The sequence below is a fragment of the Mesoplodon mirus genome (assembly GCF_964341445.2).
Source record: "Mesoplodon mirus genome assembly, chromosome: 7".
Taxonomy (NCBI): domain Eukaryota; kingdom Metazoa; phylum Chordata; class Mammalia; order Artiodactyla; family Ziphiidae; genus Mesoplodon; species Mesoplodon mirus.
The window spans coordinates 72,183,296-72,201,508 of NC_138983.1; the positions used below are offsets into that span (position 1 = coordinate 72,183,296).

At 46.2% G+C, this 18,213-nt stretch overlaps 1 protein-coding gene across 8 annotated transcripts in view; it reads left to right on the top strand.

Annotated features, from left to right (window-relative positions):
- NAV2 (neuron navigator 2) overlaps positions 1 to 18,213 on the top strand; it is a 768,613-nt gene that overhangs the window by 706,856 nt on the left and 43,544 nt on the right. For 6 of the 8 annotated variants that reach the window (XM_082628907.1, XM_082628910.1, XM_082628903.1 and 3 more), the window contains 7 exons: positions 480 to 545; positions 1,874 to 1,918; positions 4,380 to 4,540; positions 6,613 to 6,801; positions 11,977 to 12,029; positions 17,154 to 17,177; positions 17,292 to 17,366. In XM_082628907.1, the coding sequence (XP_082485033.1) occupies positions 480 to 545; positions 1,874 to 1,918; positions 4,380 to 4,540; positions 6,613 to 6,801; positions 11,977 to 12,029; positions 17,154 to 17,177; positions 17,292 to 17,366 (613 nt within the window). The remainder of the gene's footprint in view (positions 1 to 479; positions 546 to 1,873; positions 1,919 to 4,379; positions 4,541 to 6,612; positions 6,802 to 11,976; positions 12,030 to 17,153; positions 17,178 to 17,291; positions 17,367 to 18,213) is intronic. The other 2 variants (XM_082628904.1, XM_082628905.1) reach the window with 2 other exon arrangements.

Genomic DNA, 18,213 nt, shown 5'->3' on the forward strand with positions numbered 1-18,213 from the left:
TTTCACTGTGGTTTTTCTCAGTGCATGGAGCTGCTGGAAGTCTCTCGGGGGCAGATTTCATGCTGCCTTTTGAAAGGGCATTCCGCTTTCGAACTCCTTCCATTTTATATTTCGTTCATCAACTGCCTCTTTCCCTGCCCCTTGTAATTGTGTTGTCCAAGCAGGTGGCGGCTGCAGCCGCGGAGCGTGTGGTGGGATGTTCCTTAAGCAGCTGAGTCCACATGCTGGTCCTCGGGGCAGACACCCTCCTACTGAAGGGCTGCAGGCCAGAGCGATAGGAAATCAAGAAACCAGAATTGTCCTCAAAGCTCTGAATCTCACTGCAGTAGTGATCCGTGTCCATTTTCTCCACATGGGGAAGAAAGCCAGTATCAGCACTGGAAATGAGCAAAATGTTCTAGTCGTTGTGTATAATAACCCCACCCCCTCCTTCCAATCTAATGCTCCTTCTCTTGTTTTCCACCTGCCTGGCCTTCTAGCCCTCTCTCTTCCCCTGCCGCTAGCCCTAAGTTCTGCAGAAGTACTCTGCCCAGGAAACAGGACAGGTAATGACGTCGTAGGCCGGGGACGCCACCGAGCCTCTAGCTTCCTCTGCCCCCCTGTGTCAAGCCAGATGTCTTGTATGAGGCTGTTGGCCTGCGGCTTCCGCTTGTGTTCGTGGCCCCGGTGTGCTCTGTGACCCCCAGACATGCCTGTGAGGGTCTGTTCCGCTGCCCGCAAAGCTCAGAAAGAGGTGGAGCGGGGCTGGCCCCTCCTCTCCCAGCTTGGGAAGGAACCTCAAACCTGCCACCTGGCGAGGGGCGGCAGAAGCTCTCACTGGCATCTCAGCCTCCCCGTGGCATGCTCCTGCTTCCCAGCTTCCTGCCCCTTCTCCTCTCTCCCCTCCCCCTCCAAGCCCAGAAGTGACCTACCGCCCACCACGCGGCTCTGCGGCCCTCACCTCTGTCTCCCACACCCCTGCTCCCCACGCAGCTGGCCCTTTGCCCTCTCAAAGGCCTTTGCTGCAGTTTGGCTCTGTGTCTCGCAGGCTGTTGTGTTCTGTGTGCCCGTTTTCTGTAAGAAGAATATGTGGAGTGTTGTTGGCCCCCAGATGCCCTGAGGGTGGGCCCCAGACATGGATCTTGACCTTGAGTTTGTGGGGAAGCCATGGCTTGGCCAAACATAATGAGCAGATGTTGTTTCATGCTAGGAGGAAAAAAATTAATGAAAACCCTCTTCACCCCATTAACAGCGAAAACTTTGCTTTTGTCAGACTCATAGACCAAGCCTTTAAACCTAGCTCTTTGGAAATCCAAATGCTGTGACTTTATCAGCCAGCAGGTCGTAACATGCCCCAACTCTGCCCAGGGCTCAGCTCCTAGCTACGCCCAATGAGAGCCTCGAAAACTGAGAGGGACCTGGAATTCACTTGTTACAGATGAATTCCAAATATGCAGACTGCTGGCCTCTTGAAACTCTCCAGCAAGTCCCTTCTCTCACTTGAAGTCATCGCCAGTGGCATTTGGTGGTGGGCCAGAGTGGTTAGGGGTGCGGGGAGCCTGGCGTCTCTCTCTGCCGCGGAAGGCACGGGCTCTGCTTCCAGATGGGGGCAGCTCCTGAGTTTGGCTTTGAACCCGTGGAAAAGAAGGAGCAGTTGGGGCCGAGTGGCTCAGGACTCCTGGGGACGGGGGTGGAGGATGCCTGGGTGTGAGCGCAGGCCTGGGTTTCCTTTGTTCCCGTGGCTGTGGATGTGTTGCATGCAGAGGACCACTCCCTGGTGAAGTGAGTCTCTTCCTCCAGATCTCTTGGTTTGTCCTTAGCCTTTCCCCCCTCACATGGCCTGCTTTCCCTGTGCTTCTCTGAGGTTCTTATGTTTGTTTTAACTTTCCTACAGTGACCCGCACCTTGATAGGAACACTTTGCCTAAAAAAGGACTCAGGTATCTGTGTTTTCTCCTTGCATCCATGCCATTTGGTGTGGCTCTGGGGCTTGGCTGTGTGGCTCTCTCATGGCTGGTGGGGCTCGGGCTGGGCTGGGGTCCCCGCTTTGGCCACCGCAGCAGGACCCTTTGGATGACGGCTCCCCTCGCAACCCTCTCGTTCTCATCTCTCCATGTGTCGGCTTCTTTGCTTGAGCAGAGGCTGTGCTCTTTCAGGCTTACTGTGGTCAAACCATCTCATGACAGCCATCCCTGAGCAAGCCCGGAGAGCGGTTACCGCTTCTTCTGGGGCCAGTGGGTTTAATCGCTGATCATTTCGCCATGACCATTCCATTCACGGGCTGTCTTCCAAGAGAAAGGATATGACTTGTAGCATGTTGATTTGTCAGCCAGGACACAGAGCAAAGGAGAGAAATATCCCCACCCCCACCCCCACCCCCCTGCCAATTTGAAGATTTTTAACTTTCTGGCCCATAGAAAGTTGCTAAGGACAGGTGCTTGGAACTTGTCTGAATATTCTAATCGAAAATCGGGTCAATTTTCAATGCCCAGCAAGACATGGGTGTGTTCATTTTTTTGATGTAAAGAAAGTAAGTACTTCCTTTCCAAGAGCGAATGTCCTTTCATTCACTGTAAGTGATGGCTCGTTTGTGGCGCTGGTCCTGGTGAAACAAGATGCTATAAGTCACCACTGCTCACGCCATCCACCTCACTTTGCCACCCAGAGGAACTTCAGTCCTAACGCCTGCCCCGTGATCTTAATGTCACATGGTTACAGCTGTCATTTCTCCTGCTCTCTAAACACCTCGTTCTTTGTAGCATCGGCTTCACCCTGCACCAAGCAGTAAGTGCTTTCGCAAAACATGGAACTTGGAATGAAATGTTTCATTGCTGTCATGTATGTCTGTAGTTAATAACCAGCAGTTCTTAAGGCTGAGAGCGTTTTGACCAGTAATGGGAGGTAGGTATCAATGCTTCCTTTCAACAGGAGTTCCGAGTAAAGCCAAATCTAAAAATCTAAGAATAAAAGTATTGAAAAAGCCCCCAGCCGACCTCCGGACGGAGGAAGTTCAGCACGGTGGCCTTCGAGGGGGGAGTTGGCAAGGCCTTTAGTACTTAACAGTTTTCGTCATGCTTGTCGGCACTCAGGCTAATGCTTAAATCATATCCACTCTTCACGTGAGTTTGACCTTGATGCCCCAGCGTCGCTCCCAGAGGAAGCTCACATCTTTGAATATCAGCATTTCGTAATGCTAATGTGTATATTTCTGGAGCAGATCTATTCTGTGAAAATTATGTAGCTCTGGCTTTTAAAATCAGATTTTAAAAGAATTCAGAATAGAGGTAAGTGACAGGGTATCCTCAGGCAATTGATGGGACCTAGAAAGTCCAACTATAGTAAAAACATTAAGGAAGAATCGTGTTTATGTTCCCTCTCACTGTGACTCCCTTTCTAGCTCACCCACTCCGTACACACACACATCCCATACCAACACGCTGACAACACCTTGTCCTAAGTCAAGAGGACCACTCTATTTACGTAATCAGTAGTAACCCCACGGTAATCTATTTATAAGTCCAAAGTACTCTGGCCACTGGGGCACTTCAGACATTCGAGATGCTGCCTGTGGGCATAATGAGAAGAGCCCACAGGCAGCATCCATAATGAATTTGGGAATCAGACAAATATGGATTGAAATCTCGGCCCGTGATTCAAGGCAGGCCATCACCTTCCCTGAATGTAAAACAGGAATAATAGCATCTGTGTTGCTGGGAGAATCCGAGGCTTCAGTAAGATAACGTCTGTGAAGGCACCTGGCACGTTAGAGACGTTCGATAAATCATTACCAAATACGTTTCAGAATTAATGATGAGGTGGACCACGTGACTTCTGAAGACCCTCCCCTGTGTGAGACCCAATGATTTGGGGTTCCTTTTGTGAAGACTGGTTTCTGCCAGATTCTAGTAACTACTGTCAGCGTCGGTCTCCTCATACCTTCCTTTACGTGTCTGGTTTCTGATACTCTGTGATTCATGGCCACTTACTTGCGCTCCAGAATGCAGATGCCATGAGCTATCCAATTAAAACTTCCTCAGAGCTCTGACAGCAGCTTGTTTTGTTGCTTCAGTCCTGTCAAGGTGGAGGCTTTGAAATGACACCGTCATGAATCAACATGTTACAGATACGCCCAGGGACGGGTCTTTTGAGCGTTTACCCATCTTGTTCCCTTTATGTAGTTCCCTCAAAACTGAAAGGAATTGCAGTTTTCCCCCAAAGACAGCCAAGTGGCAAAAAAGGTTTTGAGAAACTTTGTGAGTTTCGGGATGTGTAGCGATCTGATTTTTCAAACGTCATCTTTGGATGTATATTTTCTTTTTACATGTTTATCGTCAGCTCCAGAGAGCTCATTTTCATAAGCGCTGTTCGTAGTTAATCCCAGCCTGATCTCTGTCTGTCCAGGTACACCCCCACCTCCCAGCTTCGCACACAAGAAGACGCAAAAGAATGGTTACGGTCCCACTCTGCAGGAGGCCTGCAGGACACTGCCGCCAACTCTCCTTTCTCCTCTGGCTCCAGTGTAACTTCTCCCTCTGGAACAAGATTCAACTTTTCTCAGCTTGGTGAGTAGCTACTTGGCATTAACTGTGTTGATCAGCGCCTTAGGGCAGAGGTTATCTTGCATTTTGAAAGAGACAAGTGGTCACATCACTCTCAGTATCTGATCAGCCCTCAGCAGTGTAGTTTGATTATAGGCAATTGATAGCAAAAGAAAAGAAAAATGTGTTTTGGTTCTCTATCAGTAATTTTCTCTACATGGTTGATATAGGTGGGGTTATAGCAAAGAGCAAACCATCCATGGAATGAGAAGAATGTATTCTAAGACCTCTGAAGATGTAGGTTTTATAGCGTATCCCATGTTTGGTCATCCTCATTGCTTTATTAAACCGGAAATAAAGATCAGGTTTTGACTGAGCAGATATTCTTGGAAATGCCTACCGGTGACATCATGCTTTGACTGGCACAGTGAGGAAAGGAAAATAATTTGTAACACAGTCCCTGCTGACATGTCAACGGATATAAAGTTTACAAGTATTAGATTTCTTAATGATCATATTTTGCAGTTTTAGAAGAAGTGAAATATTGTCATACATTTATTAAATACACATCTTCCATGCCACAACTAAGTGAATCTTGCTTAATGTTTTGAGCTGAAGTTGGTAATGAATCCATGAAGTGCATTTGGACAAAATAGAAGGGATTGTTTTTTTAAAAGTTTAAGTACCAAAGGTAGTCTAGTCTAAGAAATAATAAGTGTTGGCTTTTCTAACTTGTACTGTAGCATCCTTATACTTTCTATTTTAAGTATATGTTTCTTATGTAAACAACTTAGATATTTTTCCATACTTTTTTTTTTGATGCAGAGTTCAGGTTAATATTTTACTGCATCTGATAATGTATTATATGTTTGAATCCTAGTGACTTTTCATTTTGACATTCTTGTGATTTTCATATGCTATATTCTTCAAGCAATAAAAAATTCAAGCAAAAACAAATTTTTTATTTATTTATTTATTTATTTATTTTTTTGCGGTACGCGGGCCTCTCACTGTTGTGGCCTCTCCCGTTGCGGAGCACAGGCTCCGGACGCACAGGCTCAGCGGCCATGGCTCACGGGCCTAGCCGCTTCGCGGCATGTGGGATCTTCCCGGACGGGGGCACGAACCTGTGTCCCCTGCATCGGCAGGCGGACTCTCAACCACTGCGCCACCAGGGAAGCCCCGGATGCTTTTTTTAGAAAGACAAACACCCACACAGACTCATAGATAGGTAAAAGAACAGTCCAAAGCTTTATATGAATCCATGTAAAAACTGCATATGATCATACACAGTTAGAAAAAGGAAAGAACAGTCCTGGCTGAAATGACTGGGAAAGGTTACAGGAAGGTGGCAGGGTGAGAGCTGAGCCTTCCAAGACGGAAAGAGAGGGAAATATTTTTTCCAGTCTCATCTCGTTCTTTAGAGAGGCAGCCTTTTCTGATTATTGTGAACAATAAACTCAGTCTTTAAGGACTTCTAATCAAGTAAGGGTTAGCTCTTCATTGTTAATGAACCGAATGCATACTTCTGAACTATTTTACGTTACTGAAATGGACAGGATTTTAATAAGAAAGCCAGTTTCGGCTAAGGTAAATGCACCCCCTTTGCACTGAAGCTCTGCAGGCACCATTATGAAATCTTCCCCGTCTGAGACAGTGAGACCTGTGTTCATATTGTTCTTTCCTGGCTGTAACTCTTTGAGGCAAGAGTTTCTTGTCATGCACAAATGCTTCCCATCTGATCAAAAGCCCGGCTGGACTATTTTGGGCTTTTGGCTTTAGGGAGAATTGTTCCAGATGAGCCCAGAAAGTAATTAGCTCATGCCTGGAAGGTGACACTAGCTTGTCTGAATGTGCCAAGTTGGAAAGCTGAGGCCCAGAGCCTCGCTTTGGAACTGACCCACCTTTCCTCCCTTATTTTTAGCTGTAAGTGTGTTACTCAGATGCTGGTGTGACCACCTTTGAGAAAATAGACAAGGGAGAGAAGTTGACAGGGACGGGGATGGCTGATCGTAAGCAGCCTCCTCTTCGTCCTCCTTCGGGATTTGAACCGGGACATGAATCTCCAACCCTTTGACTGACTCCTTTCCTTCCAGCGAGTCCCACCACTGTCACCCAGATGAGCTTGTCCAACCCGACCATGCTGAGGACCCACAGCCTCTCCAATGCCGACGGGCAGTACGACCCGTACACGGACAGCCGCTTCCGGAACAGCTCCATGTCCCTGGACGAGAAGAGCAGAACCATGAGCCGCTCAGGCTCATTCCGGGATGGGTTTGAAGAAGGTAAGAAGCAAGGAGATTGACCCTCTCTCACGTTGTGCGGTTAACAGTCCTCTATACCGAGTTCACTTCATTGACCTAAGAATCCACCTGTACCAGTTTCCAACTCGCCACTTACTCTGGGGCGCGGGGCTGGGGAACTCTGAATAGTAGGGTCTGACTCTTAATTAAGCTCGCAGGACTGTAGGGAAGACAAAACACGGGTGAACCCTGGGGTTGACCGAGTTCCGCTCCAGGCTTCTCTCCCTTGGACTTGGGCCCCAGCTACTTGGCATGCACCTCCACTGTGAGACTCAGCCGCTGGCACAACATCTTGGCAATGCCAGTCACTGGAGGGTTCGTTTCCCTGTGCCAACACACCCGTATGGCTTTGGGGGGCTGTCGGCAGCCACGCCTCTCCCCTTTGCTCCAGAATTTTCTATTTCTTTTCTCAAGCACCAGTTTTTTTAAGTTAGTTGCTTTCAGTTTTGCCCTTTCCCTTCTTTGCTTGCTAACTGGGAATATTTGGTGTTGGATTTTTATGTTTTGTTCATTTGAATCAGAATTTGGGGAGAGTACTACAGTGGGCATCTTCATCAGTCATCTTCCTAACTCAGTTCATTTCTCTTTCCTACTTCAGTCAAAGTGTGAGTTAGGGCAGCAAGCAGTCAAAATGTTGGGAAGGCACATCACCCCCACTCCCAAAAGCTTCCCACAGATGGGGATGATAAGACATTGGTGTCAGTACCACTGACGAATGGTTAAGAATATGGGATAATAATACCAGGGTTTGAATTCCAGCTCCACTACTTCTTAGGTATATGATCTTGGGCAAGTTAACGTCACCTCTCTGTGCCTTTGTATTTTCACTGATGAAGTAGGAGTACCAGGCTCATGGAATCATGAGAATTAAATGAGATAATATATATAAATGTTCATCCAGTAATGTTAGTACCTGTTACAGCCTAAAAACTGAGCTTCAGCATTGATGTCCTGGCAGCTGGAAGTCCCAGCAAGAGGAGGGGGGACTCTTGGAGCAAATGGAGCCGAGGCTGAGGGCCATAACCCTAGTTGTGCCTTTTCTGCCAGTGACAGGACAGAATGGGGGTGGGGAGGGGAGTCACAGGCACTTCCCTCTGCTCCCAGGTCCCTGTGAGAATGGGGAAATACGCCCAGTGTCCTCCTGGTAGGAAAGAACAAGTAAACTTGTGACTGTCGAGGAAACCCCTAAACAAGTCAAGAGGGAGAGAGATGCAAGACGTCAGCTTCTGCCCTGCCCAGTGTTCTTTTTAACGAAAGTTGTAAAGAGTTTAGTTACAGAGCAGTTGCCCCCTGGTTAATCTTCCTTAATTCTGTCCACTCTGATTTATGTATCATTTGAGTCCAGTGAGCAGACACTCAGTCTGTAAATCCATCTGTGGGAACCCACTGGGACAAAGGATTAAGGAGGGGCAGAGCCTGAGTTACTGAGAGCGTTTTTCTGGAGTTAAGAGCTAGAAATCAGTAGTAATCGTGGAGGGCACGTTGACCGTAAGGTGAAGGAGTAGGCAGTTTGTCCTTAACATTTTTCTGATCAGTGGGCAAACCAAGCATGGCCACAAAGCATTTCCCAGCCCTCCTGCTAATGACTCGTGAGTGGAGAGTGCCCTGTGCCCTACTCATCTGCTGTGTCCCGTGTGTACCTGAGTGAACCGTGTTCAGTGCTGCAACGTGTCCAAACAAGCACACTTGACCTCATAAAGGTCCAGGACCGTTACAGTATCATCATCAGATGGGTTTTTTAATTCCATCTGGAATCAAGCCGTCAGGCAGCACAACTGTGGAATATCTGGGGTGTCAAAGTGACATTGATAAAAAGAGCTTGCCCACAAGCAGTGTCTAGACTTTTGTAAGCCCTGATGATTCATGGTGATGTGGAACGGAAGCGCAGAGGTAAAATCAAATTTGGGGAGAAGGGGTAGAGACGGCTGTCGATATACTAAGAAACATGTAACGTCTTCATCTTTTGGGAAATTTGGCATCAGATTGATTTTATTTCTTCCAAGGCTATTACATTACAAAAACAAAATAGGGCTTGTGCAATTAGGTGTTTTTTGGGGGATGACTTTTTTCCCCCCCTCTTGAATGTATAAACTCCTGGTACTGCAGAAACAGTTGGGAAAAAATTCACATCTCATGTTTGGACCGAATAGAACCTCCTTATATTGATAAGAGGCAGTTAGATATATTATATGCCAGAAAGCAGAAAGAAAATTTAGGAAGAATTAGCACAAGTACTTGAGTGAGGTTTTTGTGGGATTTAATTAGCACTTTCCATTTTGAAGGAAATGGAAGTCATAAATATGTAGATGAGGTACAGGCATGGCCCAGGTGCAACCTTTCAAGGTTATTTCAGGTAAATTAATTTCCATCAGATGCATTATGCAATCTTCAAGTCAACTTTAATAGTGCACTTTAGGGAGATGCTTGAGGCACTTTTCAAATGAATGTCTTTGGAGAAAAAAAAACCCAGGGGCTTTACCAGTCATCTCTAAGAACTGGTGCAGTCTAAATCCGTTCATATGGAACCCAAAGAAACGGAGCAGCTTATTAGTAAATAAATCTTGTGTTGCAGCTCTCCTGTGTTTTCTAGCCCCTGAGTTACACTTGGATTCAAGTCCTGGCACCTCCACTGTTAGCAAGGTGACTTTGAGTAAGGGACTTGACCCTGTTCAGCCTATTTCCTGTTCACTAGAATGTGGAAAATAAGTATAACTGTACCTACTTCAGAGGATTGAAGTGAAGATTAGGTGAGATAAATCCTGCAAGGCATTTAGCAGAATGACTTTGAAAGGGGTTTATAGTAAGTACTCAGTCGATGGTAGCTATTGTTATAGTTGTCATGTTTTGTTTTATCCTTCTCCCCATGGGCCATTTCAACCCCATTTTGTTTATGGCAAAGTTGAACAGAGGAAGTGACTTGGGGACTTTTTGCAGCCAGAACTATGTCCTAAACTCCTGATTCTCAGCCCTCTGTGTTTCTACTCCATCCTGCCTTACACTTGTCTCTTCCTGGGCCACAGCTGGGCTTTCTTACGTGTCTGAAGCAAACCCTGAACCTTCATCAGTGTGGTCGCCGTTTTCAGTTATGCTTCCTTCGCTGGTTGAGAGGGCAGCCCATTAGCCATCAGAACTGCATCTCATTCTCACCGACTCCTTCCTTCCACAGCCCCCAGTGGCAGAGCGAGGACTAGAGTGCAATACCCAGACTCACTTTCTCTCTCTGCTCCTGGCCAGCTGTGTGTGCTTGACCACATGGCTTAGCCTCTCTGGACCTAAATTTACTCCTGTGTTCATTAGGGATAGAAATTCCTGCCCTGTCTGGGAATATTACCTACAAATTCTCTATGATGATGAGGATCACTTCAAACAGTAGTATGAGGAAGTGCTTGATTAGTATGAAGCTGAATATATACATATATCTACGGCTATATCTATAGATGTAGATATATATATGGTGCCCAAGTGTGACAACAGAGGCATTTGTTTGCTTTATTGGCTGGAATATGCCCAGTTGTCTCATTCCATCCTGTGATTTCACCCCTACCTGTGCCTTCTAGTTCTTCTCAAACATGCACTTTTTGCTTGTTTGGTCCCAGATTGTGCCTGTGTAGATTGAATGAGGGGTTTAGGAAACCATTCTAAATATACCAAAAAGCTTTACCAAAAACAAAAAAACCTCAGATACCAGTAAACAAGGTCACTCAGGGGCAAAGCCATCTCCAGATTTCTGGTCTGCAGATCCTGTTCCTGAATGCTGTAGGACCTTAGGCAGGTTGTTTAACCTCTCTGGGTTTCAGATTAGTCAGTGGCAGAGAAGGCCTAGATATTCTCTGTGGTTCCTTGTATCTTCACATTTTTGGAGGTACAGGTGTAGGGAGGAAGCCGCAGAGCATGCTATTGCTGCTCTGGCTTTGTAAGTCTCATAAGCATTCTGTTGTCCAAAAGTATCCCAGCCACATAACCCAGGCTCTGCCTTGGCTCAGGTTTCTTGAAGGAAGGCCAACTGCAGTGGTTCAGGCAGCCATATTCAGCTTTGGGTTGATCTGGAAAGCAAGGACTCTTCCTTTGGACCACAGCCTTGCTGTTGCTGTTTACAAGTGAGAGGAATTAATTACGGAGAAAAATAATTACCTCTGGGCTTCCCTGGTGGCACAGCGGTTGAGAGTCTGCCTGCGGATGCAGGGGACACGGGTTCGTACCCTGGTCTGGGAGGATCCCACATGCCGTGGAGCGGCTGGGCCCGTGAGCCGTGGCCGCTGAGCCTGCGCGTCCGGAGCCTGTGCTCCGCAACGGGAGAGGCCATAACAGTGAGAGGCCCGCGTACTGCAAAAAAAAATAAATAAATAAAAAAGAATCTGGTTTCCAAGAAAAGTCAGCCAGAATACCTAGTCCTGGAAAAGACCATGGTTTAAATTACATGAAAACAGAAAATAAAATGTCTCCATTGGCTGGGGGCAGGAGGGGGTGAGGAGGGTACAAGGATGGTACCCAAAATACCAGTCACAAACAGAAAAGAAGCCACTTTGTAGATATGATAGAAATCAAATGAAGAATCTATGTTTCTGTGGATATGTTTTCTAAACAATGTTCTACCACATGGTCATCTAGAATGAATTTCCCATGGCCAACAGCCAGCCTCCTATGCTCAAAATAATCAGCTCATCTTTTTGCTTATACAAATGGCAGATGCTAGCAGGATATAAAATATATATGCAACCCAATCTTAACCCTAAGGGAATACATTAGAAAAAAGAAAGGAATAAAGTATGCTGGAACAGAGCAGGTAAAAGTTGCCTCTGGGTAATAGAATTATGAATCACACAGGTTATGGCAGTGAAAATGCTTCTTAACATTTCTCTGTACTTGAAACATTTAACTTAGTAATTATGTGTTATGTTGATAGTTGGAGCAGGGGTAGTATATAGAATGGTGTAAGAAAAAAAATGTGGTGATAGAGAAATGACTCCCATAGAAAATTATTCCTTACTTAAAACTGACCTGTCACCAAACCAGGAAAGGTTGGGTCAAGATGAGGTTAAGTTGCTCCAAGCCTGGTAGTGTCCTCTAATGCTGAGTTTCTCCTTCCCTTCCCCTTTTCGGCTCAATAGTGGCCAACTGTGCAATTCACCTCTTCTTTCTTTTCTTTTTTTTAAACAGTTCATGGATCCTCACTCTCCTTGGTTTCCAGCACGTCATCAATTTATTCCACAGTGAGTATAAATCAATGCTGTGTGGCTATGTGTGTCAAAAATAAAATAACATGTCTCCTAGAGAGAGTATTTCCATTATAAGGGAATCAATTAATTAGGGAACAAGGTTTGAAATTCACAAACAGTTACTGATGTACCAACCAATAAATCAGGAGCTGACTTTTGTTGAGGTGGCATTGTGCTTCGAGTGGTAACTAGTTAGAATGTATGAGATGCCTTTTTCAACTTTGTGTCTGCCTCAGTTTCTTTGTCTGTAAAGTAGAAAGAACAGCAGCCCCTACCTTGTGGCGTTGTAATGAGAATTAAAGTTATGAATATTACTGTTCACTGCAATATAAATTCCTTGAGGACAAGGACTTTTTTCTGGTTTTATTCCTAGTGCCTAGAACCAGGCCTAGCATATAGTAGGTGTTCAAAAAATAGGTTTGCATGAAATAAGAAAATGCACGTAAAGCAATGAATAGAGTGTATGCAGCACAGAGGAAGCTCTCGTAAATGATAGCTGTCATCAGCTACTGAACAAAAGCCAAACAATCAAATATAGTACTGGATTTATTCAGTATGCTTACTTTTTATAGCTCTGTGCATAACTATCTTAAAAACTTTAACTCGGGAATTCCTGTAGGAAAAAACCATTTGATTAATTAGGAATTGGGAATTCTTTAGCCCTTAATTCCATGGAGGACAGATGTTTTAATAATTCAGTTTTTGGTAATGCCAAGTATCTAGGCTCTGTAGTGGGACAGACTGTAGATAGCCCCCTGTAAGTTAAAGACCATCCCAGAATCAAGTCAAAGAGCCCAGGGCCTGACTGTTCTTTCTTAGCCCTATAGTGAGCAAACAGACTTCAGTGGTTGCTGCCACAGTCTGATTTGAAGGACCTAGAAACGTTCTCTTCTGCTCCTACCCACCTTGCCCCTCCAATTCCACAGTACCTCTTTCCTCTGCTAGTCAACTTGTCTGAAGTTTTATCAAAGTCCTGACTTTCATTTTAAAGACTTTATATATGGTAACCTTGGGAAGGGGTTATTTAAGCCGTTATCCAAGAAAGCATAGGGATGGCCTTCTAACTATCAGCTATTGCATCTACTGGGTCCTTCCGTCTAGAATGAAACTCTGTGACCTGGGTACCGGACCAGAGGTGGTACTTTTCAGCCTAGATTGACTTCTTCCACAGTATTTACTGGCACCAAGTATTGATATATGCCAGGCTCTGGGCTGAGCCCTAAGGGCATGGTTTAGGTGGAGAGAGGGGCCTGCTTCCGAAAGAGGAAGCCAGAGGCACAGAGGGCACGTTGGGGGTGGGGGGGCGTGTGGAACTCTAGTTTCACAGGGTTGGTGCAGTGCAGCCATACCAGACATTTCAGTGCCCAAACCCCATGTTTTCCCAGGGAGTTCCCAGGCTTTCCTGTCAACACACTTTTCATTCAGAAAAGTGAAAAATGGGGGCTGGCCTGCGTCAGCCAGCCTGGGAGGGAAAGAGCATGAGCTCCTCCACCTGTGAGAATTCAGGTGCAGGAAACCATCACTTGCAGTTCCTGGCTGCTTTCCCTTCACACCAACCACCGGGAGTTCTTACAGCTACAGGCCTCTCTTTCAGTAGCTCTTGTTCTAGGTGTGTGGACCTGAAGTTCGTGTTTTCATGAAATTTGAAATTGTCCTTTCTGAGTTGATATAAATTCACAAATTACCAAAGACCTAATAATAATAATTTTTAATTCCATGTTTATCTGGGTAGCAGGAGACCCGAGGCCTATTCATAGTTCTTCCCTTACTGTATGACTTTGGACAAATTACCTCCTTATTCTGGGGGTCTCCGTTTTGCCCTTGGCCTCAGGGAGCTAGGCCAATTGGTCTCCTAGGTCCCTACAGCCTCTGACATTCCACTAGTCAGTGAGTCAAAGGTTCCCATGTACTGTTCTTTATATGTGCCTTCTCTGAGAAGGTAAGTTGCTTTTGCAGACTTTTGACAAAATACTCTAACCTTTGAATATTTTCATGATGGAGTGGTGTGCTAATTCCAAGGAAAACTGCAAGTCTGGCTAGGCTCTGCTACCACCAAGCAGTGGTGTGTGGTCCCTTATCTATTATTAGCTCCTTGGTGATGATGAAATTCAGAAACAAATGCCCAGGCGCCTTTGTAAATGAAAAGGTAAATAAGTTCGTATTTGTTGTCTAAAAAGAGATCTTTGGAGTCTCTTAAGTTGCCACCAACCCAGACCAAAGAGTCTGTTTAAAACCAGAGTGTTGGGCTTCCCTGGTGGCACAGTGGTTGAGAGTCCGCCTGCCGATGCAGGGGACACGGGTTCGTGCCCCGGTCCGGGAGGATCCCACATGCTGCGGAGCGGCTGGGCCCGTGAGCCATGGCCGCTGAGCCTGCGCGTCCGGAGCCTGTGCTCCGCAACGGGAGAGGCCACAACAGTGAGAGGCCCGCGTATCGCAAAAAAAAAAAAAAGACCAGAGTGTTTTAAAGGCTCTTATTGGATAATAGGTTTTCTCCCCGCTGAAATCCCTGTAATTCTTAGATATTCAAGAATGTTCATTCTGTCTGAAATTTGCCTGTAATTTTAATTACAAAGAAAAAAAAAGACAGCCTGATGCTAAACAAATGCCATGAAGAGGTCATGGCCGGCCCTTGGAGTAGGAAAAAATGGAAGAGGCCACATCTGGCATCACATTTGCTTTCTTGGTTGGTAGGGAGCAACAGTTGCGTTTCCAGGGGAACTGCCTAGTGGAGAGAGGCCCGGAGCTTCTCTCGGAGTTCCCAGATGTACAGAAGAGCAGCAGCAGCTGGGGCAAGATACAAAACACATGATTTCTCCAGGCTGCTGTTGAGAACAGCATTCCAACCCCAGAGACAGGTGGGCACCGAGACAGACAGTGGCAGCCGCCCAAGGAAGGCTGTTGATAGAAGTGTTTAGAAGTAGGGCTGGTCCTCCGTGGATGGTTCAGCCTGCTAAGAGACCTCCATTCGCCTCCCAAATGTTAGATAGCTGTGACGTTATCACCATTAACTTTTCTGCTTTGGATCAGACTCAGAAGCCAGGGCCTTATTTCTGGAAGGCCTCCAGGAGAATGTCGCTACAGTCAGAGCAGGAGAAAGTGCTGGTTAAGATCATAGGCTCTGGAGCCAGACTACCTTGGATCCAATCCCAGTTCTATCACTTATCAGCTGTCGCCATGAGCAAATTATATCAGTACCTTCTGAAAGGGTTGTTATGAGGATTAAATGAATAATGAATGTCAAGTGCTTGGAACCGTCTCTGGCATATAGTAAGTGTTCAATAAAATGCTACTTATTATTGCCAGAACGTAAGCAACATAAGATGTGAGGGACTTGGTCATGTTCACAGCTGTATCCCAGGTTCTTAAAACAGTGCTTGACACATAGTTAGAAATCAATAAATATCTGATGGTGGTGGGGATGAATTGATGGACAGGCAGACAGACAGACAAAGAGAGATGGCTGAATATCATCAGAGAGGGAAGAGTAAGCCATGAGGACTTCTCCAAACCTTCTCCTGAAAGTGTTTCTTAGATGAGGAGATTGTCCAGCTGTGTGACTTTAGGCAAGATATCTAACCTCTCTGAGCCTCAGGTGGAATATAAACCAACTTTGTGGAGTTACTGCAAGGATTAACTGATTTGGCCCCAGTGTACCTAACAATTAGTTACTGTTGTTAGAAGCCAGCCTGGAGGGAGGGCCTTCTGGGGCAGGATCAGGGGTGAGGGCAGTGGGAGCAGGATGTGAAGGGTGGTCAGACAGGAAAGGGCTACCCACCTGTCCCAGCTGTTAGGTAGGCTACCCACCTGTCCCAGCTGTTAGGTAGGCTACCCACCTGTCCCAGCTATTAGGTAGGCTACCCACCTGTCCCAGCTGTTAGGTATAGGGACTACGGGGCCTAATGAATCATACCCCTCTGCATCCTGAACTAATAGAGAAGTGGAAACCAGAAACCAGATGCTGACTTTTTAAAAGAATGGGTTTATCACTAGTGAAATTGGATTAGGACACACATAGAGGACTCAAGGACAAAATAGGGTCCTTCCTGATTTTCACTCACCTACCTGGCTCCCAAGTCACTGTTCCACCCCAGTGAAGTGCAAATGGTGGGGTGTGGAGAGAAAGGCAGGAACACTTCCAGTATTTCCAAGAAAGGGTGTGTTTGCAGGGGCAGTTGGGGAGGGTTAGGGGTTTCTTCATTTATGGACACCCCCGCCCCGGGAACCCCAGAAGAGAGAAGGAGTAGTTCCCCCTGCTGCAGGTCCCCCCAACCCATGTGGGCTCCCCCTATGGGAAGAGGTAAGTAGCTCGTAGTCTCTGGCTGGCCGACTGCTGTGTCACCACAGACCCAGGGCTCAGTATGGAAGGCTTTGCCAGTGAGAGGGCCCACAGGCTTCGTCTTTACTCCCCAGGGTCACAGGTAACTGGGGGACTAGAGATGGAGCAGCAGGAAGGGACAGGCCACCTTCGTCCTTACAACCTGGGGAGTCACCAGGCTGGCTGACAGGGGTTCCCAGCCCCCCTCACTTCGGGAACCTTCCTGACCTGCTGCTTCAGTGCCCTAGGGAGATGGGAGGGAGGGAGAAAACGGGGCAGAATTAATCTATGAGCCGTCCTCCCTGCCTGCCAGGTAGGATTGCCAGATTACATACAGAATGCCCAGTTAAATTTGAAATTCAGGTAAACAACGTATAATTTTTTAGTATAAGTATGTCCCCAGTATTGCATGGGGCATACTTAAACTAAAAAAAATTCAAACTTAACTGGGTGTTCTGTTTTTTTATTTGCTGAATCTGGCAACTCTGCCCTAGCTTATCCCCTTCTCATCATAGCTTCTCCCTGTCATCACCTCCACGTGGGGACAGGGGGCTCCTCACAACCAAAACAGGAGCGTATTTCCTAATTCTTTCTCGTTTCTTAAAATAATGTGCTGTTCGTATTTGGCCTTTCTGATTGGTCATATTAATTGAACCACTTTATCCAGAAAAGTCCATCAGGAAAGAAACTAATAAATCTTTAAGACTGCTGTTAAGTGTCCAGATATGGTCCTCCCTGTAGGCAGGGTTATACTGTTCTTTGTTCCCCAACTGGTCTAATTTCTTCTATGTTTTTCTTTACAGCCAGAAGAAAAATGCCAGTCAGAGGTAAGGAAGAGTTGGCTAGTTGGATTTCGTCTTTCGCTATTATCAGTTATTTCTCCCAGCTCATCCTGTAAGTGGACTCCCAAAGCAGGTAACTCTGTCCCTTGTTATCTTTAGATTCGAAAACTACGGCGGGAGCTGGATGCCTCCCAGGAGAAGGTTTCCGCTTTGACCACCCAGCTGACGGCAAATGTGAGTACAGACCCAGGGCGGTAGCCATTGCTACCTCTGAGCATTATAGAAGCAGTGTGGTATAATAAAAAGGACATAGGCTTTAGCATCGTGGGTGTGAGTGTCAGCTCTGACACTTACCGGCATTGTGCTTTGGGCAGTTCTTTAACTTCTGAGCCTGCCTTTGCTCATCTGTGTGTTGGGGAATAATAATGTTTAGCTCTCGGGGGTGTCACGTGATCAGTACCTGAAACAGATTAAGTGCTCAGAAATGTTCATTTCCCTTTCTCTTTCTGAAAATTTTCATCTTAAGAGAAAAAAAAAAATCTAAGGCTCCACAGTAAATAGCTGACTGCTCTGTAATTATAATATACACAAGTACCTGTTCAGGAGGCACTGCCAACTGGCATTCAATTCAGCAACTGTTTGAGTGCCAACTATGCCCCGGGTACTGTGGGTTCAACAGCAAAGCAGGCACAATCACTGTCATCTTAGTGTTCTTTCTCTGGTACAGCAGAGACAAAACAGTTTTGCTATAACATGACAGCTGTTGTGATAGCAATGAAGGATGAAGGTTGCAGGAATATATAGGAGGAGCACCTAGATCAGTCTTGGTGGGGCTGGAAGAAGTCAGGAAAGGCTTCCTGGAGGAGGTGACATCTGATGAATGCTGTGTAGGGGAGGATGCATGGGAAGGACAGCATTCTAACCAAAGAGTAATTCGTGCAAAAGCCCACGGTGCATTTGGAAACTATAAATAGCTCAGTGTAATTAGAATCTATGGCTTGGATGTGGGGAAGAGGCTGGGGTGGAGGGGAGAAGGAAGTGGAAAGGAGGGAGGCATCAAAGAAAGGCAAGGGTCAGGCCA